General features: G+C 47.3%; 1 protein-coding gene across 6 annotated transcripts in view; it reads left to right on the top strand.

Annotated features, from left to right (window-relative positions):
• The first annotated feature begins 697 nt into the window (after nt 1-697).
• The window catches only part of gramd1a (GRAM domain containing 1A), a 45184-nt gene continuing 18283 nt past the window's right edge, over nt 698-27598 (top strand). For 2 of the 6 annotated variants that reach the window (XM_088905601.1, XM_088905599.1), the window contains exons 1-2: nt 7036-7476; nt 26980-27184. In XM_088905601.1, the coding sequence (XP_088761727.1) occupies nt 7124-7476; nt 26980-27184 (558 nt within the window). In that variant the 5' untranslated portion in view covers nt 7036-7123. Of the gene's footprint in view, nt 882-6476; nt 7477-14460; nt 14718-26979; nt 27185-27598 lie in introns of those variants that run through there. The other 4 variants (XM_088905602.1, XM_088905600.1, XM_088905603.1 and 1 more) reach the window with 4 other exon arrangements.

The raw sequence follows: 27598 nt of genomic DNA, 5'->3' as shown, positions 1-27598 counted from the left end.
GCTGTGGGAAAAAAATGGTTTAAAACGCGGAGCTGCTAAGTACCAGACCTAGGCGGTCACATCAGTTAAACCTGGAAATTTGAAATGCGTGCACTTTTAATGCTGTTTCCGACCGTTTCTTCGTAAATAATGCATTACCCAACACAGTTATCTCGACTTATCATAAAAATGGGGTTACTTCCCAAAATAGAGCGCCGCTAGAGAGCTCATTGGTCGCCCTTTCACAAGCCAACTCAGAAATACCGATCTCCGATTGGTGAAGGAGGCGGCTTCGTAGCTGTCGGTCTCGGCGTGTGTCTTTTAGGGTTAACACGAGGGGGCCGAACCAAAAAAGTTTTTGTTTTTTTTTTGAGGGGGGGAATAGCCTTCACCACCTCTATGCGCCCTGCTCCTCGACCGTCTTCGCTCTTGCAAACTTCCGAGGAGCAATTCTCATGATATAGCATTACAGCTTTATCTTGGCTGATCCAAGAGGTCTTTTTCTTGGGGAGGTTATTTTTCGATATAAGCCGTGCATGATCTCTCCCCCCCCCCCCGTCGGAAAAGTTTTATTTTTCTGTACTCCGGCTTTTGTTCCAGGGGGGGAAACGGGGCAGCTGGCGAAATTGGGCTTTTGTGCATACAGTACACGGGACATTTCCCTATGAAACCCGGAAAGTAAAGTTGTCGCCTGCGGCTGCGGGGAAGAGCTGTCTCAAGTCTGGCCGGGCTGCGGGGGGCTCGGGCGCGTCGGTGCCGGGGATAGCGAGCCCACCGAAACCGGGGATCATGCTGATGTATTCCTGCGAGAAAGCGGAGCTCGTCACTTCGCGAACCGTCACCCGGTTAGTCTACGAAGCGGAGCAGGAGAACCGTAACGGATGCCATTCCTCGGCGGGGAGGTAGGAAACGGAAACGTGTTTTCGAGAAATAAAACTCGGCGATTCCCGGAGAGAGAACGGGATCGCACTGTGGTGCGTCGTATAATTTGGCTGGAGAGATGCTTTGCTGTCGCACGTTGCTTCCCTCTGTTTCCAGTTTGCACTGTACTCTCTTATTTTGCTCAGCAGTGCAACAAACTACATCATTGCCAGCCGCCGGCCGTGGGTTTAAATGAACCATGATCGTCTTTCTTTGTCTCAGCCTCCTGCGCAGAAGTAGCGTGTTAGCAGCAACAGTTAGAAGATGTCTGGCAATTGAAGCCGTCATGATTTCTTTTTAGTGCTCAAGTGGGGGAAAGAGATGCCTCCTCTTATCCGTTTACACTAAAAACCAGAGTTTTTGTTTGATTTGTTGCGTCTTTCAAATGTGCTGCTCATTGTTGCCCCGTCTCTTGCCTGGAAACGTGCGTCTTTGAATAAGATGCCCCTTTCTGTCGCTAGTGGATATCGTCTTTCTGGAAGTCGCCTGCTTCTCTCTTCTCGGGATGCCAATGCTGTCCGATAAAATGAGACTTTTCAGGCTCGATTAATCTCGTTTGAACTTGCGTCCTGTTAGGGGGACCAAGTTCCGTCTCCTTTTAAGCGAGACCAAGCGTTTCTTACTGTGGGCGAGAGAGGGAAATGCAGTAAGAACAGGGAGGAAGGCAGTTAGAGCATTAAAAATAGGAATTTAGGAAGAAAAACTATTGCTGTGGGTAGTTCTCGTCTTTGTCAACAAAGCGAAGTTGACAGGTCAGCTTCAGGCGCGACCTGGAGATACTTAACGGTGCAGGAAAACCTTATGAATGGTAACGCTTTTTATATTTAAAAATCCGTAGCAGGCAGACACTTCTAGCTTTTCCAGGGAGGCCTGGAGGGCGAGTCTGCGTGTCTGAGGGCTGTGTGGTTGAAAGGAGGCGCTGTGGCTGTCAGTGACATTGTATCGGGGAACAACGTGAAGTTTATCGCAGCCTGTGAATTGAGATATGTTTTGCCTTCGCCTTCCAGCTTTCTGGTTCATGTAGCGTGGATTAAGTACAGTACGGGTCTCTCTCCGGTTCTGCACTTTAATTACAGTATCTGTTATTTTGGGAAGACGAGCCGACGCTTGTGGGTTTTGGATTCGTTTGATTGATCATTGTGTCAGCAGGTTTAGTAGGTCTTTTAAGACCAGGGATCTAAACTTCGGGCCTAGTGTCGCCTGATATTTGTTGTTTCAGTGTGAGTAGCCAATTAAAAGATATAATTAATTTTTAATTGGACTCGTAGTATTTTTCTTGAGGTCATTCGCAGTAGACGTCTCAAAACTCCTTTTTAAAAGTACCATTCGCTAAAAAGCACCCTGCAGTGTTGGTAGATTTTTTTTGACAGTTACGCACCCAGTTAATTAGACCGACTTTGTAATGGAAAAAGTCTTCAGCAACCAAGTGTCAGAAACTCCAGCATTGGAAGATTTTGAAGAAGCTGCTGAACTGGTCAGATTGGGCCACAAATGAGCTGATTCTGGTCTTTATGAGCCCATTTGGATATAGATGCTGTGGACATACTAGCCCTCTAGGATGAGGATTGTGGACCCACTGTTTTCAGTGTTTTCAAATCATCTACTAGAAATATGGAGAATTCAGGTCCTTATGAAAAAGAATGCTTGAGATTTAAAGAGGTGTTTGTGTGTGTACAGTACTCTGGAGCCCTTGGTCTACTCAGTCTCACTGTGAAGCCCCAGTGTGGGAGTTTGGTTTCCTGTGCAATTCTGAGCTGGAGAGATTGACCGCAGGTTTGTAGCCCCACGGAATCCACCTCTTCTGATGGAGAGGGAAACCACTTTGTTTTTTTCCTGAGAATTTTGACTCGGGTAAAACAGAATTTCTGTTCCTTTACCAGCTATTGAGTCCCGCTTGTGAGCGAAGAGCTCAGTCTGCCCTGAATCCGTGCCAGCATTGACAGGGAAGTGGTGCTCTTATCTTTATTGAGCGGCCATTGGAGATAAAGTGCTGTTTTAAATAATCCCAGCTCCAGCTAAAGAGGCCTCAGGGTCTGAGCTGTGCAAACACAGTTTGGCCGAGGTTGTTTTGCATGAGGAGAAGGGGCTAGGAAAGCAGAGGAGCAGCTCATTTTCAAAACCCAGGGCAGGCTGGCCCTGTGGCCACCTGTCAGCATCTGACATCTGTCTGGCTGCACAGTAATGGGATGCATGGCAGGAAATGGAGGGTGGCTGAACTTTTTTTTTGCTACACAACGCACACTTCATTTCTTCACTTGGGCCCTGCTTTGTGTGGTTCAAAGCTGCACTAACAGCTGTGGCGAACATTATGCTCTCTCCCTTGGCAGTTTGAGAATGAGCTCCTTCCTCTTGTCCTTTGCTGAGTTCCTTCAGTCCTCTTGACTTTGTGCTCGGTATACTTAGCCGTTGGTCGTGTGGAGGCCTGGACTGTGTGGCGTATTGCAACAGTTCTCGCACGAGGACATTGTGCAGTTTCAGGATATCCTCTCTTGACTCGGATCTGTAATCGCATGCAGATGGTATCTGAGGTGTTGCTAAACCATTCGTGAAAGCCGGGCTGGCAGGAGCATGCCTGTGACCTTTGCCTTCAGAAAATGTAAATTCCACTAGTTGTGGTTTTATTTTTTTTCCCCAGTGTGCTCTGTTAAAAAAAAAGGTTAATATTGACAAATTCCAAAATCCCAGCAAGATGCGTGAAGAAATTTTTTTATCAAGGCAAAAGGGCTGTTTTAGTTTGTGAGCGCCAACGTGATTCGAGTTCGTTAAGAACATCTCTTTACAGAGAACGTTATGTGTGCTTAATCAATCTAGATGTTGCACAGCACCTTTTTTTTTAATAGAGAGCAGCACAGTCTTTAGAGAAATGCGTGGTTACCGCGGTTCAGAGGAATCCAAATATGGACTCAGTGGTTTCAAGGGTTTGATGTTTCCTTGTGAAGATAAGTTACTGGTTGCACCAAAGACCCGTACTGGAAGAGTTCTGCAGTACAGCATACAGGGGTGTTATGGGAACTCCAGTCCTGGATGGAGGGATGCTCTCTGTCCTGATTTTTTTATTACCTCCACTCCCCCAATGGAACTACTTACCTGAACTGCAGTAATTTAATTTATTTTTCACAGCTGGGGGAAAAAACAAGGTGCTACATGTTTAGAGATCTGTAATCCACGGTGGACAGTATTCTTGCATGAATGGTATAGGGCACCCCTGACCTATGCTGACTTGCCAGGAATTTAGGAATGCCCAGAATAATACAGTCTCTGTGTCAGGCAAGTTGTGGAGAGGCATAGAACAGACTGTCATCATTCTCTCTGGCCTAAACAATCTCCAGATTTGTCCCATCGCAGAACAGTAAACGAGCAGTGCAATCACAGACGCCATTACCCTGATAATGTGGACATTCCTAATATTTTGGTCACTTGGCATAATTATGACCCCTCCAATTAATAGTAAGTCAACAGATGATCTGTGATTTTTAATGTTGTTGTAAGGCCCTTGTGTCTCTCAGACAAAAGTGGTGCATTAAGGAGAAAACCGGTACTAGTTTTATCAGGAATGCTACACTTGAATATGAGAAATCGAACTACTTTGCCTACAAAAGCCTTCAATGTTTTAATGTGAAACACGCTTTGGGTATTGGTGATGGGTACAGTAAATGTAGTCTTCGAAGGGCTTGTACATTATACATTAGGAAGCTGAACTTTTTTAGTGGTAGCCACTTGTTTTTGGAAGACTCTTTTGCTCCACATTAATGTAGTCTCTGTTGAGCTTTTTAAGTCTCGATTTACCTTGTGGTTTTGATGGCCTTTAATCCTTAATCTCTTTCTTTTGTTTAATTTGCTTCATTATATCTGGTTCTATTGCATATTCTGTACACTACACTGCTTTCTATTGTGCAGTTCAGCTCAAGTGCTTTGAGATATATTGAAAGGCGCTATATAGAATGATATTGATTGATTGCGGGTTTTGGAGGTGAGTGCCTGGCAGAATGCCGGAGGAAGCTGGTTTTTGTGCAGGTTCTGTTGCAATTCTTTTGTTCACTTATGTGAGATGCAATACCGAAGGACAGCTGAGAAGACCTTTTGGGGTTGGAGTGGTCCATTCCAGAGTAATTTGTCATAAGAATGCAGCTGGACCTCAGTTAATACCCGCCCCAGCCCTTGGATCACCACATTGGGCAAGCGTTTAAAGCCCTAACACTGACACAGCATGAACGCGCCACAGTGCCAGGGCCTGACCATTCATCTGAGCTGTTCTGCACCCTGCACATGCACAGGATAGTGTCCAGAAGAGGGGAAGTGACATCATTTGTTTTCTTAAGAGGGTTCTGAAAGCGTGTTTTTGGCTGGTAATACAGAACTATCATGAGTCACACAGAGTTACACAGACAAAGTACTGTGTAGGTAAAAGGCGATCAATGAGACAAAATGAGATCACGGAGAAGAGTAATTTATGGACAAAAGCTGCTACAAATTGCAAGTGAAATCACAATTACACAAATAAGAGTTAATAAGACCCGAATAATAAAGTTAATAATTTCCTGACCGCTTTCTTTTTCAAATACAAAGTGAATAATTTAAGGAAACAAAATGGGGATGGGGGACCTCAATCACTTAACTTTATACAATGTACCATCATTTTACCTTACTGTATGCAAGCCGCGTAATTACATTTCGCTGACAGCTTTTACTGCTGGTGTCCTGCTTACAAGATTGGACAAAGAACTGTCACAATGAGCACTGCAGAAATGCTTTGTATTTGCGAGCGCTACATGAACGCTTTCACACTGCGATTCCGTATCTACGTGATCCGTAAGATCGGTGGCTGAGATGAATCAAAAATGGCAAAATTGCCATGGCCAGTTAATTCTCTCTGTTTAGCCTTGATCAGTAGGTGGAAGCTGTGATCTGGACATGATGGCCAGAAATTTTGACCGGAGCCAAAACTGAAATTTTAATCCCAAGTCTTATCTTCTGAATTTAGGGAGAGAATCACCTTAAATTCATGATTAAAGTCATGCCATGCTGCCTGTCTGTCTATAGGGGCTAACCCTGCTTTGTCTGTGTGCAAATCCTTTGCCCTTAAGGTAATAGCTGCAGCAGCTGATAGCTTCTCTGAAAACCACGTGCCATCAACCAGATCTGCTTTCCTTTTCACAGTTTTCTGGCACAGCAAGCCTCAAGTGTTACAGGCCTACTTCTGCGGACAGCTGTTCCAAGCGCGGAGGGCAACAAGTTCCGCCTTTATGGAGATGAAGCTCTTTCTTCAGCTTTGGCTCCACTGATTCCAAAGGAACGCCGAGCTCATCTCGGGCATTGTTGTGCCTTAATGGGGAATGACAGGACCTCACCGTGGTAAGCCGTGGTAAATTGAAGAAAGCCTCCCCCCCCACCCCGTTGAGAGTTCATGACAACGTTTTTGGTGTCCGCTTTGAAGCCTTCTGGCTGGAAATCCTGGATTGTACGCGAGTTTCTCCGGGGGAATTGAGCTCAGCGCAGGGAAGAATCTCGGCTCGGCAGGGCCCCTGCAGAATGCGCTAGCTAGTCCTTGTTTGGGTTGCATCTGAGGGCTCTGGTTAGGGGATTTGTGCTTCATACGGGCGGGCGATGTATGTTTTCGCTGCTTAGGGATCTAGCTCTAAAGCCACTTCTGAATCGGGTTCATTCCGGTTGAGCCATTTTCTGGTGGTCATGAGCGTTCAGGATGAACGTACAAGAGTTCTAACTTTGAAGGTCCTGTTTTTAAAAGGAGGAAACCCTTTTGCTTTTGTGTTTTAGTGTGTAGACACACAAGGAGATGTCCTAGTACCTTCCAAAGATTTTTCTTCATTTCTAGTTTCCCCTGAAACGGGCTGGGAAAGTCCTTAGCATTTTGGTTCTTTGCACTTGCTGGTAGCATCTGTGAAAAGGCCAAGGCCTCCTCCTGTTTTTTCTGTGACACGCTGCCTTGCGGGGGCTTTCTTGATGTGATTTTAATGTGTCGAAGTCGCCGGAGGCTGTGCTGGGGCTCGGTGGAGAACTTTGAAGCAGTGGTTCCATGCAGCGTTCTGGCATTCAGGAAGTGGACCGGAAATCTGTGAAACTCTGGAATTGGATGGTTTGAGGATGCCTCAAATGAGCTCGTCATCGTCTCCCAAGAAAGAGAGCCGACCCCAGCGCTGGATGTAAGAGTCGTTTGAAGGAGTGTTTCCGGTCACCTTGAGCCGCCAGGGCAACTTGAGGAAGGATGTCTGGGAAGGGGACACAGAAGCTGGTGGCGGCCCAGGCCGTGCCCGTCCCCATCCCGACCCTGACCGTCCTGCCCCCCTCTTCCGACACCGAGGCCTGGTCATCGCGGTCTCCCAGCCCCCGGCCCCGGAGGCAGCGCAAGGGAAGGCAGGCCACTGTGGAGACCAACCTCCTCCAGCTGCCGGGCACCGGCGACATCCTCGCCCACTCCAGCGACGAGGAGGCGCCCTCCTGGTCGCGCTGCTCCACGCCCAGCGCCTCCCCGCGCCGTCGGCGGTTCCTTCTCCAGAAATGGCTCCACCGGGACCGACCGGACCGGGCTGAGGGAGCAGGAGTCAGCGACGAGTGCAGGTTGGTGGCTGACTGTGCCGCTCTCTCCACCCCCTTACCCCCCCGTCCCGCCTCGCCTTCCTCTCTGCATCTCATTGGCCAGTAGGTTATGGTTATGGAGCTCGGGACCCGATTGATAGGATTTGGTTTCTCGTTACGTCATTGCCGACCCACATGTCTCCTCCCTTTCACAGACAGGAAGTAACCTTGCAAACGCCATGCATACGTTTTGTTGGTGGGGTGGGGGGGGCTGGGCTCTTTAGTCATGGCCAGCTTTGGTAGCCTGGCTGCGACTTCAAAACGGGCTCAGCACCTCCAGTCTGTGGGACGAGAGAGCTGGGTTTCCCCTCTCGGTTTTCCGGCAACCGCTGCTGGCGCTCATGCCTTGGAGTCAATTGATGGTAAGCGACGCCCGTTTCCTCCATTCAGCCGGGACTCTCTGGTCTTGTCGAGGGCTGTGAGGCTCGCGTGGGTGCTCGGTGACAATTGGCGCCGCCGCTGGGCACGCTGGAGGAGCATGGGCACGTGGTTCCCAAATGAAGGGCAATGAAATGTTGTCAAGACCAGCGGATAGAACACAAAGCCCCATTAAGCAAGGTGTCCTGCAACTATGGCAAACATCAAAGCACACAAAAGAGGAGACGCACATCAGTGTCTTGTAGATCTGACTTGCTGCTGTGTCCGTCAGCTATTTTATCGGACTATGAATACTGTTATTAAAAGAATGCTGGCGCATGTGTTTTACAACAGTTGTCCCCGACGTTGTGTTTTAAATAGGCTTACATGACACTGATTTGTGTCCCTTTGTGTGACCTTGAGCACATCGACACAAGAAGGGCTGAAGATATATTTCACATTCTGGATTGGAAGTCCAGACCTGAAGCATGTAGAAATGTTACAGAAGGACCTGAAGTGAGCTGTCCTGCAAGGAAACCCTCAATTGTCCCCAACCTGAAGGAGGTCTATGAGCTAGAAAGGGTCCAAATTTGTAAAAGCTAATGCAAGAGACTCATTAATAGTTACAGGAAACCTAGTTCAAGTCCATGTTTCTCGAGGTGGTGCTACTGGATGTTGGCTTTAAGGGTTCATACATCTTCATGCGTAGATATTACTGTTGAATCTTCTTAATGCAATTATCCAAATCTTGTAGGTCTTTGTGTTCTAAATTAAATCAGGTTGTTTTTTTTTGTCTTTTATTAAGAGTTTCATGAAGATTTCTTTACATTTTAGGTCTGAAATGACCCAGAATAAGGAGCAGTTTTCGGCCAAACCTTTTCTCAGCACTGCATACCTAAGCAGCATAATGACCGAAAGGTTAGATTGTTGGCTTAGATATATCGCTTGTCTTAGGACAAAAAAAGACAAGTTTTGTTAGACTGTTGAGAAGATGCAAAATCAAAAAGCCCTCGCGTTTGTCTGTGGGGTTTGAAATTCCAGATGAAGGACCGCTGTACATCCATGTATTCTTAAAGAGGCCTTGAAGACAATTTAATCTTAAGGGTTTTCTGACTGAAGAGACCAGAACAGAGACACTGAAAGGGTTAATTGTGTCTGGGTGAGAGAGGAGAGGGGGTGTGTCTCTTATCTTGGTTTTCCAAAGGATGTTGTCATCGGCAGCCAATCGGAGCAGCCTCTTCTGCTGAAGATGTCATCAATAGCCAATCAGGACTGGGGGCTTTGCCGCAGCCCCCCTCCTCTTGTTTCTGCCCCCCGATGCAGAGCAGGCTGTGTTTGGCGCAACTCAACCGGCTGATTGTGTAGCCTTTCCTCTCAAGGTTTGGATTTGGCATTGGGATTAGAAATAACAAGCATTTTACAAATGTCCTGGGAGGGACAGAAGCTACACTGTATTGAGGACAGTAGACAGTAGTATATTACTTTAAAGCAGATGTCTCCAGCTCTATTTCTGGTGTCTTCTGGCTTCTGTTCCACTTGACTTCTGCTATATTAATGACCTGCGCAATTGTGATAATTCTGTGCAGGCCATGGGGAGTTTCATATGGAACTGTACCTTTTAATCAACTGAAGATTTTGAATAATCAACAGACTTATGGTATATACAGGATTTCCTTATCTAAGAAATCAGTTTATGAATTGCCTACTCAGTTTGAACCACAAGCCAGAAGACACCAGGCCATCCAGGAACTGAGTTTGAGACTCCTGCCCTAGAATCTAGAATTAGAATACATCTATTAAGAAGTGTTGTGCAGCACAGATATCCAATCAACCCCTAGACACAAATTGGAATGTGGAACAGACCCGACTACGAATAGTTCAGAATCCCCCCCACAAAACCAGGGTTTCCTAAATTTTTCAAATGATCCAACAAGGAAAGGGTCTTAGGGCAGAGGTTACTCATATATGAGACTGAAGGCATTTTTAAGATCTGAGTAAAGGAAAGGAATAATGTATACAGGGGATTTTAAAGGAAGGCTACTGTATAATCTAGATTCATGGCCTGAAAAAAGAGGTACAAAACTGGGTACATCTAAAACTGGTTTAATTCATAAGTTACCCTTAGACCACCTTTTGAAAATTTTGTCTTGAACTTGAACCTTGTTTCATGTTGAAGGTTAAATTGGGGTACTGCATGCGTGTACCTCAATGTCGGCGAAAGACTGGTGTACTTGAGTTGGAGCTGATGCCACCTTACTTAATCTTGTAAGATCTCATGCCAGTCTAAGGGGGTTCTGTTCAGTTCTTGGGTGGGTGGACTATGGGGAAACCAGGTGGCCACTGTGAGGAATGTTGATTTGACCAGCAGGTGGCGCTCTTCCCTCTGAACCAGCATGTCCAAACTATTTCCTCAGTGCGGTGCTGTAAGTAAGTGAGGTGTTAAGATGAGGTCCTGATGAACTGGCTGTTTAAAACATCGCGGCTCGTCAGTGTTGGGTAATCCCACAGACTAATGAGGCAGGGCAGCCCAGGATGGAATCATCGATGTCTGGGTCTCACTTAGTGAGTGGTTCAGTGCCTTGGGGATTAGATGCTTTGGGTGGTCAAAATGATGAAGGTGTTTTGCACTTCAACCAAAGCCTTTTCTAGGTCAGTTTTCAACAACCAAAGAACCAAAACTACAAGAAATGAACGGGTGGAATCAAGCCAGGATTAGTTTAGTTAAGGTTAATGAATCGAGAGCTCTTGTAGAGCAGAAGTTGGACGAGTGTATGTAGTAGCAGGAACCGGCTGTCCAAAGCCCTAATGGAGCCCTAATGTAAAAACTACTCGAGACGTAGTATCTCGGTTTACCCTGCGAGAGCCGCTCGATAGGGTGCCGAGGGTTGATCCGATTCTCTGCAAGGAGGGTACGGATGGAATCCCGACCAAAACAAACAGGAACCAGACGAGTCTTGCTCATACTTGGCTTCAAGAATTTCCATCTGACCAAGAAGCAAGATTTGTTTTATTGTCAGAGTGCGCGTGCCAAATCAGAAATGAGAGTGCACAGATTATCATTCCTCCGCCACAGCATTAGGCTATTGGACCACTGAAGCTTGGGTCGGCCCCATGATGTCCCAGCCGTCTTCGTCGTGTATCAGTACTAGGTCACTGCAAGCTGGAGAGATGCAGAATCTCTCTTCCCAGACTCGGCGTTCCCCCAGCCCACTCTTGTAATCTGCAAAGCAACTGTACTCCAGTCTAATTTCAACAGCCCTGCCCACCCCCACTCCGGATAATCAGCGGATTATTTGAGAATGCACACAGCGGCTGTAAGGAGATTACATTTCATGTTTAGTGGGGGATCAGATGTGTTTTTGGATTATTGCGGCTGGTAATCCTTGGAACGGCTTTTTCGTCTTAGTCGGGGGTGAATGAGGTGGGGAGGGGAGGAGCTGATAGGTGCCACTTGGCTCTGAAATGTTTTGGATTTATGTAAAAAAAAATTACCTCTAGTTTCTAGTTTTGTCCAGTTCATATTTGACTCGTCTTGTCTTGGCACACCTGTAGAGACCCCACCAAACCTCCAGCGTTGTGTAATGCATCTTAGTCCTTCTCAAGATGTGAACCAGAACGGAAATTGGAGAAGCCAAAATACCACTGCCTTCATATCGGGTGCTGGGGCTTTGCGTTTTAGGGGGACCGCAAAACAAAGAGTCAGTCTGGGGGCATTTGGAAGTAAATGTCAAAGAGGTTGACGTCATGGGTTTGTCGTGTCTGAGTCATGACTAGAATTCCTCAATCAGCAATTCACAAACACTGAGGATAAGGCTGATATTAGTTGGCCAGGGGCTGTGATGTAAAGCCTTGTGCCTGGTGAAGAAAGCCTGTACGTTGCTGAGGAACCTGTAGCATTTCCAATGATGAAGGGCGTTGCCTGCACTTGCGTGATCTAGGAATCAGGTGATTGTGTATCAATGTGGTCTCTTTGACTGTCGTTACAGGTCTCTTTCCATTTTGTAATACATCAATAATCTTGACAGCCTGTGGGTTGAGAGAATCTTTGCAGGCGATTGTGGTCTCTCCCTCCTGCACCTTCAGTGCTGGATCAGGACCAGGTCGATCCTTTTCTTTCAGCAAGCACGCAGGCTCGTGTGCCTGCACCCTAGAGTCATTATTTTGCTCCTCCTCTCCCCCATAACAAAAGTTGAAAACACACAGACACCGATAAATAAGGAAATTATCTGTCGTCTTCTCTCCTCCCCCTAAACTGACGGTAAGCATTTATATACTGCTTCTCAGGGAAAAGAAACCTTGCAGGACATAGCATATCGTTGACAATTTGATTTCTGCACCAAACCGCCTTATACTAACTTGAAAACCAGAACGTGTAGAATCCATCCATCGCACCAGGGTAGTGTAGAAGTAGGTGGAGACACAGTGTGTTCCCTAAGGTATGTAGATCAATACTTGAGGGATTCTCTTTGTCTCCTGGAGAGCCGAGAGCTGCATCTCTGACAGGTGTATGGATTTTGTCAGCTGTTAGACCGAAAGGGTCTTGATTAGATCAATCTGTTCCTGGAGCGCGCTGGTCTGCACAGCAAGCTGTCCAAAGAAACCAATGCATGTGATCGTCCTTATTATTTTCCGCGGACTGAACTAGAATGCGTTTACTGGGGAAATGCACCCATTAGCTCACAACCTTTAAGATTTCTTTTATTTGATCCGTCACTCAATTCCAATACGAGCAGGGGCGGCATTAAACCTAGAAATCTGAGATGAAGTGAATTCGACCCAAGCCTGGCCAACATGTCAGAGTAATTCTGATCTGCATTTTTTTTAACCATGTTTTTTTTCCCCAATACCGCTTTTATCAAAGGTACCGCCTGGCCTATCTAATGGTGACTTTAATCCTGATGTTGAGTCCAAGTCTGTTGCTTTTGTGATAAGCATTGTATGGTATTCTACTTCAGAGGATGTATCCATCAAAAAATCTACATGTAGTATAACTGTATAGTTTCTTTGAGATTGTGATTGTCCTGTACGTCCTGTTTATAATTAACGACTATTTCAACGGCATGTTTTGATACTGTGTAAATAAAATGTGGGGCAGTCCTTTTTTCTTCTTGTCAGAATTGTTTCTGTTTTGTTTTTGTGCGGCCCAAACTTTGTATTTTATACACAGAAACAACAGGCCAGGTTTATTTACTTTAAGGGTTCTGGTTAAACAAGAGTCAGAAGTGTCCTTTCCTGCCAATAAAATCAAAGCTACTGAGCTCGCTGCATGTATAACATATAATTACGTTACGCCTTTAAAACATTTTAAATAATACAACTAATATATACATGTGAAAATTGGTTTGATTAACATGATGGGGGAGTTTATGTACTGTATTTTTGTACAACGGTAGGAAAATGCCCCCAAGTGTATAATCATAAGCATCATTATGATCAAGACTGATTTCAGTAGACTTGTGCAGCTAAGCAAGGCTGGGACTGGTCAGGCTGGAGTGGGAAATCTGAGCACAAGCACATTGTTGCTGCTGGTGGTGGATCAGTAGGACCTCGTTTTCCGAAACCAGAGGTCCACTGTGGTGACCTGTAAGAGGTATCGTTCTTCTGAGTTTCCCTCCGAATCAACAGTGAAGCAATCTCGCATCTAACCTGGTCCTCTGTGGGAGGGGACTGTGGGTGCAATCATAGCTCCCACTTCAATGCTGCACAACTGCACTTAAGAATATATCGCCAGCAGGTGTGTCGCCCTGCAGCTCACAGCTGGCTGCCCACTGGAGGGGAGACTCCTGGGAAAAACTAAGGTTGCTGCTGGTAGAGGTGTTAGTGGGGCCAGTAGGGGGGCGCTCACCCTGCGGTCTGTGTGGGTCCTAATGCCCCAGTATAGTGACGGGGACACTGTACTGTAAACAGGTGCTGTCCTTCGGATGAGACGTAAAACCGAGGTCCTGGCTCTCTGTGGTCATTAAAAATCCCAGGGCGTTTCTCAAAAAGAGTATGGTGTCCTGGTCCTGTCCTGGTGTCCTGGCCAAATTCCTTTTACCAATCATGGCCTCCTAATAACCCCTGTCTCTGAACTGGCTTCATCACTCTGTTCACCTCTCCACTGAGAGCTGGTGTGTGGGTGTACTGGCGCACTCTGGCTGTCTCGCATCACCCAGGTGAGGGCTACTGGTGGTGGTGGAGGGGATCCCCATTCCCTGTAAAGCGCTTTGAGTGGTCTCCAGAAAAGCGCTATATAAGTGTAAAACAAAATACTTGATTAGGAGTTGCACAACTGGAGCATTTGGGGCTCCAAAGCAGTATTTAACTAGAGTTACAAATTAGGTGAAGAAGGGTGAAATGGAGCGGTTTTAGGAGATGAAATGATTGTCGTGTCTCAGAAGCGACGCAAACGCATGCTGTCGAATCCGTTCCCCCGCTGTCTGCAAGACCAGGAAAAGAAACCCCTTCGCGGTGGGTGGTGATCCACCCCTCGTATCTGCCCTGCAATCTCTCTCTTCCTCCCCCCTTCTCTCTCGCTCGCTTGGCAAGTGCTTGCGAATGAGGCTGCCCACCGATAGATGGAGAGTCGGAGGCGTTTTCGCAGATGCGACTGGCAAAAGCTTTCTGCGAGCCGCCGCTCCTGCCTGGTGTTCAAACGCGCCGGTTACCGGTTACCGGTCCCCGGTCGCTCGGCTGCGCAGCCGAACCGCAATCCGAAACCAGGTCTTTGTCGCTGACCTGCTATTTGCCGACTGATTGATTTCAGCTACGGGTCGAGGATGCTCTTGTAAATAATAAAAAAAAAGGCCTCACTCGCGGTTGTCGGAAGCACCAACCTAGCAGTATAGAAACAGGCTTAATCCGAAGAAGACTAATGATATGTTTGAGTAAGTACGGGAATTCTTCTTTTCTTCGTCCCTGGTCTTGTTTCGGGTATGGTGCGAGTGCTGTCCGTCGGTTCTTCGCTAGATGCATCATAATTAAAAGCGCTGTCCTGGCTGGGCATCTGTGCAGAACTGCCGGCATCTCAGAAAATCAGGCTGGTTTGTTTCGATCTGAATTGCCGAGACGTCTTTGTGTGCGTGTAGTCCAAAAGGGCCAGATAATTTAAGGTCGAAAACGTGTTTGCTTGTTTTTTTTTAGATTATGGACTCACGTTTTCCTTGGAAACTGAATGCAAAGCTTATGTAATTATTTTGATAGCTAAGGACGTAATACATCGGCGTTTACATGAGCACAACTCCATCCTCTCGCTGACACGCCAGAACCCCAATGTGCTCTCTCGCTGTCGCGGAGGCTTTGTAGTAATAATATCGGCGTCTGCATTATGAAATTTCCGGGAAGCCTCCGAAAACCAAATTCGTTTTATCTTTTATGAGCCTCCGTTAAACCTTCATTTCCCTTTTTTTTGTGGTCAGAATTCAAACGGGTGGCGATTTGAGGCTCGCATGCAGCAGGTTCCGACCGTGGAACAACAACAAAACGTCATTGCCTCTTCATTTTTTTCTGTTCAATTCCCGTCGAACTCGACCGTGTTTTTTCTCTCCTCTCAGTAAGACGGGCCCCGCACACAGAGCGCCTGTGTTTGCGGTAAACAAAGCGCTCCGCGCTCCCCGGTTCGCTGGATGTGAACCCCCAGCAGCCGGTTTCGAGTCGTTTGAAGAACAGGAAGGCGTTTTGCATCGGGGTTTTTCCCCCCTCTTACCCTCTTCAGTTTTGCAACGTTGGCTGCTGTTCTTTCATGGCTCATGTGCGTTGACAGTTTTTTTAATATCCCAAGAGGGAAGTGGGGGACTATCGTGTATATCGATAGTATCGAAGTATATCGTGGCAGATATTTGAGAGTATTGGGTTGGTATTTCTGCATTGAGCATATGTGTATATACAGTATATACTGTACCGCAGAAAACTAAATGGTTAAATGTTGATTGTCAGCAACATTTGCTGGTCATTTCTTTAATAAATCGAACGGTTCGATCTTTCTAGAAGGCTTGAACCCTCGTCAGGTCCTTATATAACTACAGCACAACATGGATTTTTATAATAACAGCTGCTCTTAACCGTGACCATCTACTCAAAGGTCTTCGGTAGTTTCCTCCGAAAAGCGTGTTATGTGCAGTTTTCCTTCTGCACTGGCAGAAAGCATTTTTTTTTTCATTCCTAGACGTCACCTGACACCGGGCTGTCGAGGAAAAGCGCAGTCTTGTGAAAAACCAATTCGATTAACGTTTATTTAAGCCGTTCACGGACGCGCTCGCTAAATTGTGTTTGCTTCCCAGCGAGCAGTGCTGGAAAAAAAAAATCCTTCTTTTACTCCGCTGGTACTTTATTTATACAGTGTCAACACTTAAACGTCAGACCCAAAGCCTAACGACAGAACGGGCTGGTTACGGTTCTGCTGAAAATCGTTTTTCCTTCGCTAAAGTTCCCAGCGCTGGTCAGCTGTCTGCATTTTTTTATTTTAAAACCTCAATGTTAAATCCCAATTATTTAAATCCCAATCGCCCTGATACAGCTGTCGATTTTAGGCTTGTATCCGTGTCATGGGTTCTAATTCTGGTGGAAGAGGTGGTTATTACTTGTCTGCCTTGCGTGAGCTTCTGACCTGGTTGATTGACGCGCACAGAGCCCAGGTAGCCCCCGACGTTACTATTTTAAAACCTCCCTTGTTGTTGAATTTGCCTGTAGGTACTGCCTTAAAGGGAACGGGTCCCTGCTGCTAATACGGTATCTTATTTAAAGGTACAAACCGTGACACCACATTGAAAAGAGACGGAAGGCGGCTTTACAAGTCACCCGTGGTTCGTACGTAATACAAACAAAACAGACCGCGTCAAATCTCGGGCGTTCTGATGTTCAGGGCCACATGACAGAAGCTGCTACTTTAACACGGTCAAGAGAGTCAGAAGTAGGTTATTCCGTGATTGAAGCAATTCAGCGACAGCGCCCATTGATCAGTCGGCGACTTCAAAATGTAGGAGCAGGCCGCTCCAGTAAAGTGGATGGGGACGAAAACTGCCGCAGATCACCACATGGCGATGCGCTTGACCAGCCCTGTTCCAGGAGAACCAGAGGTCGTACTGCATCAGCTTTATGGGGTATCAATCAAGGCATCAGTTTTATGGACGTTGGGATCATCTTTTTCCATCAGATTTGTTCAGTTAAAACGTCTAGAGATTCTGTTCTTACTAGAGATAGAGTGGCCCTTCAGGACAAGGGTTAGCCATACAACTGACAACAGGAGAATGGTAGCTCTGGAGGGTGAGGAATGTGGAGGTGTTCAAAGGTATGGAGGTTCCAGTCAAGGCAGCAGGTAGCCTGGCCCGGTCCGGTCCGTTATTTGAGACCACTATTACCTTGGAGACCGGCGGAGAGAAGGGAAGGAGGAAGCAGAAAATCTGTGGAAAATGGAGGGCACAGGACAGTGTCTCAGTGTCTCAAACCCCTGTGACGTGACGTGTAAATAAAAATGGCTTTCTTCATGTTGGGAAGTTATTCAAAATGCACCTGAACACATGTAATTCTACTGCCTTCGTACTCTCATCTAGATGTGTGCATATAGACTGTTTTGGGTAGATTTAATACTGTCAAGTTTGGCTTTTGTGATTTTCTGTGTTTATTCGTGAAAAGAAAATAAAGCCCTTAAATCAAAATCGGGTGGCTTCGGCAGAGGACGAGAGGGGCCGAGGCCAGTGTTTCCTGGTGAGCAGTATTAGCACGGAGGCAGGTGGAGCCCCAGTACAGATGTTAGCGCTGTACTGCACATCTCCCTCGGTCCACCTTAACAAAGAGCCAGGCTGGGGAGTGTGGCTACCCTTGTGAAGGACATCCGCACAGCAGTTCACCCTGTGTGTTTTTACTCTCCCTGGGAAACCGGGCCATGCTGTAATGCCCAGTGTAACAGGAGCTGGATATTCCCAAGCTCGTACTAATGCAGAGCACGCCACCTTAACCAAACCTCAGCCTGAGCCCCACTGAGCTCAGTACACTGTACTTGCCAGTCTGCAGTCACTTTGGCACTCCTGAACAGAACTACTTAGAAAACTGCCCAGCAGGGCTGTGCTTAAGGGCTTCTGATTTAATATTGTGGTTGCGGTTAGCTTTCCCTTTTAAAATTTCCAGGGTGGTTGGGAAGAAGCCAGATTCTTAGACCGCTGCGGATAGTTCTTTTCTGTGCAAAGGAGGCTTTTGTTGAAATACTCTGTGCACGATAAAGGACATTGGTGTTGCATAAGCAGCTGCAATGCTGTCGGTTGTTCTGCAGCAGTGTGGTGTAAAGGTCAGTGTTCTGGATTCGGAACTGGAGGGTTGTGGGTTCCAGTCCCTGGTGAGACACCGCCGTTGTACCCCTGAGCACTGTTCCAAAAAACATACCTGTGTATTTCAGTGGGTGCAGATGTATCTCGCTGGGCGGCATCGTGGCAAATTGCTGCCTCGCAGGGCTGGGGCCCTGGGTTCAAACCTGGATCTGGGGTGCTGTCTGTGTGGAGTTTGCATGTTCTCCCCGCGTTTGCATGGATCTTCTCTAGGTGCTCTGGTTTCCACCCACAGACCGAAATGATACCGGTAGGTTAAATTTGCCCTGGTGTGGGAGTTTGTGTTTGTGCCAGTGTCTGCCCTGTGATGGACTGGCGTCCCATCCAGGGTGTACCCTGCCCTGTCGTCTTTTTAGGTGAATAACGGTTTGAGCTCCAGAATTTCAAAAAAAGCAGACCAGCCTGGTGGAAACACTAAAGCTGGGAGGGGGGACTCTCTGTTTCCTATCTTTGGCAGCCTAGGCCGGCTGTTTGCTTACCGTTGAGGCAGTTATCAACTGTCCGCAAGCCGCGTTCCCTGCCCAGCACAATTATGCGTTTCGAAATATTATTGCGAAGCAACGTTAAAATAACGGGGGGGTTAATTTTTGCAATTTCTGGCGCTTCTCCACACGCGAAATGAATAGAAACAACAGAGCGCAAACAGTTTAATAAGGCATTTTAATTTAGATACTGTAGAAGCTCGAACGTGCGCAGGGACCTTATTAACGCCTAAAAAAAGGCTTTATTTTCTACATTGACAGCGCTGAAGCAGGCTCATTCAGGCATGGACTTCCGGAACAATCAAACACCGACGAAGATTAATGGCTTTTCCTTTGGGTCTCACTAAGGTTTGGGGACTCGTGCTGAAACGTGCGCAGATAACGAAAAAGCCTAAAACGAGCGCAGGATCCGCTTGGTGGCCGGCTGGTGCTCGATCTGTTGAGAAGAGGGCAAAAGACACGGTGAAAGTAAAAAAAAAAAGATTTTTTGCCAGCAGGCGCCATTGGAGAGGAAGGCCTCCCCCCCTCACCGGCACTCGCTGCCGTCGCCACGGCAACCCGGATTGAGCCGCTGCGGCCTGGCAGCCGGCTGGCAAGCCCGGGCCTCGATCCTTAAGGAAAGCGACTGAAGGTGAGGGCAGGGAGAGTGGACAAAAAGTCGAAGCCCAGGAGAGGAGCAGAAAGGGAGGCTGGCAGGGGCGAGAAGGACTTAGCTGGGTTACAAATGGCTGATCTTTAACTGACATGCCCCCAAGACGTGCTCTTATTTCTGCCCGACTCACTGGGGGTCACGTGAAAGGAAGAAAGGGAGGTGAAGTTTTACCTGAACATCAGCCTACAGTATCTTATCGTGCTGTGTCAAGCGCACAGCTTTCTGTTCAGCCCCTCGCCCAGTGCCCCCTTGCATGACGCCGGTCAAAGGCACATGAAGGAGACAGTTCACTAGGGCAGGAGAACAGGAATTTGTCTGTAGATAATTTTAGTAAAAACCCAAATAAGAGGAAAAAGGTAAAAAGAGGAAACGTGCTGAGGGAACTAGCTTTTGAACACAACTTCGTTTAGTATCATCTTCCCTCCTGACTATAAAGATGTTCAGTTTCTAAACCGGTTTTCTCTTTCTCTTGGTAGAACAGTACAGAACCACCGAATGTTAAAAGCAGAACAGGGCACATTTCTCGCCAGATTTCGCAGCAGAAAAGCTGTTGGATGAGCTTCAGTTACTGTCTCTGCGAGGGATTGAATGAGGCTCATCAGTCACGGCAAAGATGAAATATAGTACATGACTTGTTTTTAATGGCCTGCACTTTGTCAAGGGCTGTCCTTGAACGCCTCTATATATACACACACAAGTTTGTTTGGTTGAAAAGGGTGGCAGGTGTTAATAAAGTGACAACAATGCAGAACCCCCAGGTATCTATCCATTTCCTAATCTACTTATCCAGTACAGGGCTGCGGAGGGGGAGCTGGGGTCTGTCCTGGGAAGCAACAGGCTCAAGGAGGGGTACACCTTGCACGGGACCCCAGGCCATCACAGGGCGGGCACAGACACAAACGCAGACCCATGCACACTCCCATCAGAAGCTAGTTAGCCTAATGATTCCCCTGAAGCTAATTAACCTAGTGGTATGTCTTTTGGACTGTGGGAGAACACCACAGCAGAGCCACAGGAAACCCACAGAAACCTGGGGAGAACATGCAAACTCCACACAAACAGCACCGCAGGAATTGAACCCGGGGCCCGAATTCTGTGAGGCAGCGAAATTAACCACAGCGCCACTGTGCCATCTGCCCCCAGATTTCCATTTAATGTGATTGTCTTCCCTTTACCAGATCCATTGTAGTAAGTGACACTAGTAAGGCTGGGAAAGAGAAGGGCGAGAGAGAGGACAAGCACTAACAAGCCTTTAAAATTGGGATATGGTCACTTTTCCCTCCCAGAAAGCACTGCGTGAAAGTGGATGGGAAAAAAAAACTCTCGTAGAGCACTATCGGAAGCTTTTGGCCTGAGACATCTGGGAGGGAGAGTTGGTAAACATTAGCATACTGCTGTCCAATCCCAATTTTCCCACGGTTCACTTGAGAGGGATCGTGCGAGTGAGGAAGATTTATATCGTGTCTGAGGTAGTCTGGCGTGGGGGTGGAATTTGAGAGCTCGCCCCCAAGTGAAGAGCAGCAAATATAAGATTACTGACTCTGTTGCATTTCCGGCTCTTAATTTAGCTGGGTCTTGCCCTGCCAATGTGGCCCTTAGGGTCATTCCCTGGATATATCTGTTAAACTGCTGTCAGAGTGGCTGATTTCTTTATTTCAAATGGGTTTCTTTTATCTTCCGGGATATCTTGTTCTGTGCGCCTTATCCTATCCTGAATTGAGGGGTGGGGCATTGTAATACTTCCAGGAGGAGTACACCTACACAAGCAAACACTTCCCCAATTTAAGCCTAAACGCAGACTGAAGGACGCATTTTAGAACAACCAGAGTTTTTGAAATTACGCATTACTCATTTGCTTTGCTGGTCAACATGGCTTGCCTTTTGCCAAAGTAGATCTGATCATGAGGAAAATGGATTATATTTAAGAATGGCAATGGGGGGGACGTCTTTGCACCAAGTGTTGTGGGAGTCTGGAACAAACAAGCTCGTAATTGCTGATACCTTGTGATTCTTCAGGTAATGAGTGAGTAATGAGTAAATCCTTTAGATGTTAGATTGTCTTATTCTCATTCTGTGATGAGCTGGCTCTTGTGTGAACCAGGAAGTACCCTCCAGCGTCTGGGCCTGGTCTTTGTTGGATCGGTCTTTCTCTGTGAAATAAAATAAACCAAATGAGTAGGGATGTTAACCCTGATGTTGTGGCCAAATTTCCCCTCTGGCCCTTACCAACGATAGTCTCCTAATAACCCCCATCTCTGAACTGGCTTCATCACCCTGTTCTCCTCCCCACTGAGAGCTGGTGTGTGGGGGGCGGACTGGTGCACTTTGGCTGCCATCACATCAGCCAGGTGGGGCTGCACATTGCTGGTGGTGGAAGGGAGTCCCCATTACAGAAAAGCGCTATATAAATGTAAAGAACTATATTATGATTATGAGTTTAGTATTCTTAAGAATTATTTACTAATTGGACTGAAGCATCTAAATCGCCTTTTTCAAGACGAAATTGTTGACATTCCCAAAACTGGCCAGGTTTGAGACCTGTTTGGTGTGCAGAAGCAATACCTTCCTGTCAAGAAATAGTGTGTGAGAAAGGGAGGCTATAAATGAGAAGAGCATTCCCTTTCATTTTGCCCATGTAGCTCTTTGTCAGTTGACCCACAAATCTCTTCCAGTCCTTTCATGCTAAGTTCTAGAGGATGAGCTTCAGCAGTAGAGCTGGATGCTTTGTTTTCTACTCCCACCACTCTCTGTGGAAAGAAAGGCCCTCCATTTTAATTTCTAAAAGCACTCACTCTTAATTCCCTCTTCTGTTCTGGGGTGCTGAGCTCATTCTTGATCCTGAAGTAGTTTGTGGAGTCGGCTTCATAAAGAAGGACTCTGAACATCAGCCCTAAAAAGAGAATCTGTTCTATAACATTGACTGATATTTTGGTCGTTATTAAGGACAACTCTGTGATTTTTCACTTCTGCTGTCAGACATTTAAATAATGTAGTCGGGCTGGGAATGCGAGGCCCTGGCAGACATTATATAAGTTCTTTAGACTCTCAGGATCTGGTAGTGCACTCTGCAATGTTTAATCAGAGTCCTGATTTAATTAGCACCCCTGCTCAGAGGAGCAGAGGTAATCAGTCACGTCACATGGGCGTACGAGGACATCCCAGTCCAGGATTTGTGCTGGGTTCCCAGTGGCCTTGTAACTCTCTGTTGGCTCCAGTGGCTGGGATCTCCAGTGCCGCTTGCTAAGAGATGGAACACGGGCTGAGACTGTTTGTTCTCTGCGTCCCTTTTCATCTATAAATAATCAGTCTTGTTTATAACTAGTTGAGCCTGAATGTCTGGCAGTACAGTTTCTGTAAGGCAGAGTTTGTTGTTGGTTATCTAAAAAAGTATTTTTTTTTTAAATGTGGCCCGTTGCCTCAATTTCGGTGGATCACTGTAACGGTACTGGTAGAAAGTGTCTGGAGTTTTTTGTGGGACAGGTTTGTTGGCCCTGGGGTTTTGAAGATGACCTATGGATTGGGCTTCTCCAGGAACAGGGCGCAAGATTCCTCTGATCTGGGCTTTTTTTGCCTGGACATGTGAAATTGTGGAAGAATTTGCGAGAGTAGATCTGATGATGGCATGTTTTCAGTCATATATGCTGTTTGCGTTAGAGCTTGCCTTCCACACTCTCGACAGCAGATCGGTGCTGGCTGGGCTGTGTTGTTAAAGCAGCCGAGATAAGGAATGAGCTGTACTGCTGTCCTTGTGCCGGAGAGACTTAACCTATGTGGTGTTTTGACAGCACTGGGGAGGACTGGGAGCCAAGCCAGTGTGTGCTGTCCACTGGTGGTGGTAGTGGGGGGATCTGCTGGCTTAACAGTAGCCACGTTGTGACTGAGCACCTGTTCACCCCCAGCCTTCATAAGCTTGAAGGGCCTTGCCTGTGGCATTCACAGAGTATTTTAGAAAACACTTTTTCCCTTAAATTGTAATAGAATTTTCACACCACCATTACCCAAAATATTAGGAAAGCCACCCCCTTCTGGAAAATCTTACAGCTCAAATCCTTCTCCTTCGTATATGAGGCTATGGAATTGAACTGCACATTCTCTCCATAAAAAGCCTCCTGGTGCTGCTACCGATTCTCGTCTGCTGTCATGAATAACAACTGTACCTCCATAGTACAGGTTTGTTGCAGTCTGGAATTAGGTTCTCAGCCAATACACTGGGCTTGTCAAGAAATGACTGGTAGTTCATTAACCTAGGGATCTCATCCAAATGGGCTAAATGGCCTTCTCTCATTTGTAAGCCTCCTTTGAATGCTTCTGGTACTCTCCATCTAAACACTGCTACATGGTGCTGTTGCTGCTGTATCAAGGGCATGAATTGAAAGCACATATAGACGGGCAAGCATCAATTCAGCGTATGTATAAATAACCTGGGTTCAGAATGTCTTAACTGGGTTGATGACAGCCACCATGTTCCCCTGCCAACATGCTGCTCCGGGACCTTAAATTTCCTTTGACTCCTGCCACTCCTGCACTTACTCTTAGCTGGATTTGTCGCGGTTCAGAACTTCATCCCAAGGGGACACGCTGATCATCGCTGGTTATGTAATGGTCTGGACGTCGGTACAGCCGGACGTCATGTAGTGTACAGTGTGCAGTGCCAAGCAGTCATCTCATTAACTGATCAGATCCTACCTACGTGATAAGGGGACAGGAAAACACAGTGCGAGCAAGCCCAGGTCTTCCAGACACTCTGTGAATCCAATTCGTCTACAGTTGATGGACCAAAGCCTCTCTGAATGCTAATCCTTCCTCCCCCCCTGAGAACTGACATTGAGCTAAGTTTATCTGAGTGACAGATGTGCTCTAAGCAGACTGTGCCCACAGAGAGCTTGACCTGCTCTCCCAGGATGTGGGTCCCCTTTGAATGTTTCTGACTCGGTTCTATAAGGTTAGTACTTGCAGGGATAGTGAAGGCACAAAGGCCAACTCTGGCCCCTTGAAATCATTTTCTTATTAATTGATTATGTAGTGTTTTTCTTGTCTGCAGATTCTACAGAGCTAAGCGCCCTGCAATGACCAAATGCTAGTCAGGTTCTCGGCTTTAACGACTCATTCAAAGAACAGATGGAGCGCCTGAGGATCTTGTGAGCAAGACAAGAGATGTCATACTAAGAGTAAACTTTGTAGAGACCCCTCCAGATTGATGTTTTAACATTTTACTTTCTTGCTTTTCTTACCCCAGCTTGTATAACGGACTGAGAGTACGGGATGTAGAGGGGTCTATGTGACAACAGTTTCCTCCGTCGTAAAGAATATACAGGGATTGCTTCTTTGGCAGTGATGCCACTTGCTTTTGACTTTCACAGCTGACCGGTCACTGTTTTGAGCCTCATGGGAGTTTTGTTTGTTTGGCTGAGGCTTTTCACAGCAACTTACATGTGCGCTCCGCTGTGCCGCTGGGTGTTTAACTGAAGCCCTCTTGAGCCACAGTACCTCGTTCCAGGGTAAAATCGCTGTGCCCCTCCTGGGATTTGAACCCGCAACCTTCCAATTACACTGCTGTTGGTCTCCACAAAGACGTGTACAGGTGAATGAGTGGTGGTTTGCGGTAAAGAGATCACAACGGAGACCAGGACTGGCAGTCTGGCACACAGATGCTTAGTCCGTTCCTGTCTCTCTTTATTCTTCTGCTTATAAATGTTTAAACGTGTTCAGCCCTGTTGCTGTGCAGCGAGACAAGGAACACTCAGCTCCCCCCTGGGGGAATACTCATGAGCCCTGCAGCCTCGGTGACTGAACACCTGCCACTGTGTGTGTGCGCGCGCGTGCACGCTTGTGCGTGTCTGTCTGAACGGGGGCTTAGTGAGCCTTCAGACAGCTGCTCAGGAGGCGTCAGACACCCACACCAGCTCGCACTCGCGAAAGTTCACAAGCGCCGACTTCGCCCCCTCGCGCACAGACAAAAACCACACACACTTGGCAATATGCGAAAGAACGCGTTGCTCATTTGGCCGCTCAGCAGGTAATTGATCCAGTAGTCTTATGCTGACATTTCTGGAAGGTTCCATCTGTCCCTCCAATTTTCACTGAGAACTGCACCTGTTCTTCATTACCCTGAGGCCATGCCGGAAATGGTCTCTTCAGTTGATCATTTTTTGCTTTTTTTTTCCAAAGAGACACATACACACATTAAAAAAACTAGCAGAAAAACAAGAGCCGGGAATATCTGCCTGTAGTCTTGCTCAATCAGGAGGATATGGAGGTTGATTAACTCGGAGACAGGGAATTTCTGTAATATCCTTATAGGAGCCATCCCACAGGATTACAGCTGTGATTACTGTCTCGATATTACTTAACATGCTCCCCCACGCTCCCCCACGCAGCGATCCACATATTCTGGACTCCTGAAAGGTTCCTAAAAGCGGAGTCCCTGTTGAGGTGCAAAACTGACAGCTGTTCTGTACACGTATCCTGTCTCTGAATGCTAAACAAGATGGGATGAGCAATAACCTCTTTTTCGGCGGGTATTAATTATTGAAAGATCCAGTAGCTGTGTCTGTGCTTGTGGGTGTGCGTGCACATGCGTGGGAATGTGTGTGCAGTGGCTTGCTCAGCGTGGCACAGCGAAAACGGGGACTTGAACCAGGAACCTCCTAATGAGAAGGGCTTTGGCTTAATCACTGGGCCTCCATAGCCTTCCCTTAGTGGCATTTCACTCCCTGGCAAGATTGCCTAAGCGTAGTGAGCTCTGACACACAGCCATTTCATCACTGAAACAGGCGTTCTTATCAAGCGATTTCCTAATCCTTCTCCTGTGTCTGTGTGGGGAGTGCACAGCATTTTTTTTAACCTTCCTTGCTTCATTAGCTTCCCCCCCCAGGATAAGCCCTCTGAAGAAATCGCTGCCTGGATTCCATTACCCTCCCAGCCAGCCATTTTAAAATGAGCGCCCTTCGCCAGAGTGTAATTTGTCTATACGAGGACCTGCCCTGATGCACCAGGCCCAGATTTTGCAGTGCTGTTTTGTGTTGTCACGCACACTGAGGGGCTGTGTGGAGGCGGTGCTTGTGGAGATTGCTCGGTTGCTGCTGCCTTGTCTCCCAGGAGCTGGTCTCCTGGGTTTCCAGTCTAATCCTTCTCTAGCTGAAACCCATGTCTGACTAAGTTGTGGTAGGCGTCTCTTGCGCAGGCATTGGCTTGAGGCTGGTCCTGGCCTGCTGGGGCTGAAGGGGGTGACCGGGATCTCCCCAGGTTCTGTTTCAGACCGCGTGCGAGAGGAGTGTTGTGATCGGACCTGCTGTGGGTGCTCGGTGCCCTTCTCTGTCAGGGCTTGCTTCCCACACGCCCGCCCTTCCCATCTGCTCTCTTTCTCTGCTTGCTTGTCCTTCTCTAGCTCCGGCTGCTGATATGTCTCAATTCTTTCTCTCTCTCTCTCAAGTGTGCTCAGCTCAGAGTCTATCACTCCGGCCATTCTCTCTCTCTTTCTCCCCATCTAAATGGAATGCCATTCTGATGTGTATTGGCACGCCAGTTTCACCTTCCTCTCCCCCTGTCTGTTCTATTTGCTCAGCTAATTTCTAGACGTGACAAGTCTCTCCATTCCCCCTCTCTGGCCTTTCTCCCTCCAAGTTCCTTCTGCTTTCAATGTGCTATTTATAGCATGACGAGTCTCTCCCCCCCCCCCCCCCGCTCCGTGTCTCCGCAGTACGGCCAGTAACTCCCCTCGCAGCACTCCCAGCAACTCGCCGGCAGTGCGCAGACGGCTCCTGGCGGCCAGCCTGTCCGCCCGCTCCTGTGACAGCGAGGGGGCGCCCACCCCGGACCGCGGCTCCGACACCAACCTGGCCCCCGGACCCCAGCCGGCCCCCAGCTACCCCCTGGCCGCCCGCAACTTCGCCCGCAATGCCAAGGCGAGTATGGCTGACAGGCTGCCGATGAGCAGCCCCACTGGCTGAATCCATCTTTACAGTCCTGTTGGCGAAACGGCCAAAAATTCCTGATTTCTTAAAGGGGCACTGCCACACTATTTTTAGATGTAGGCGTCGGAAAGAATCAGCATTGATGATTAACCCACAGTGAATTTCAAACCACAATAAAAAGTAAAGTGCACACAGTAACATGTAAAATCTTCCATTTACATTACAAAGGAGACAATTACCAGGCCTACACAGCGCCGTCTTCTGCGATTCAGAAACGGGGCAATGAAACGGCCTTATTGAAGGGCCCTATTACATTGTAAACAAGCAGGCTTGTGAATACATGTTTTTTAATCCAATAGAAATATTGCTGTCGATTCCTAGACGGTCTTGCCAACACATATCACT

Source organism: Atractosteus spatula, chromosome 25 (genome assembly GCF_055471065.1).
Source record: "Atractosteus spatula isolate fAtrSpa1 chromosome 25, fAtrSpa1.hap1, whole genome shotgun sequence".
In the NCBI taxonomy this organism is placed as follows: Eukaryota; Metazoa; Chordata; class Actinopteri; order Semionotiformes; family Lepisosteidae; genus Atractosteus; species Atractosteus spatula.
This window is presented reverse-complemented; position numbering and strand designations above follow the sequence as displayed.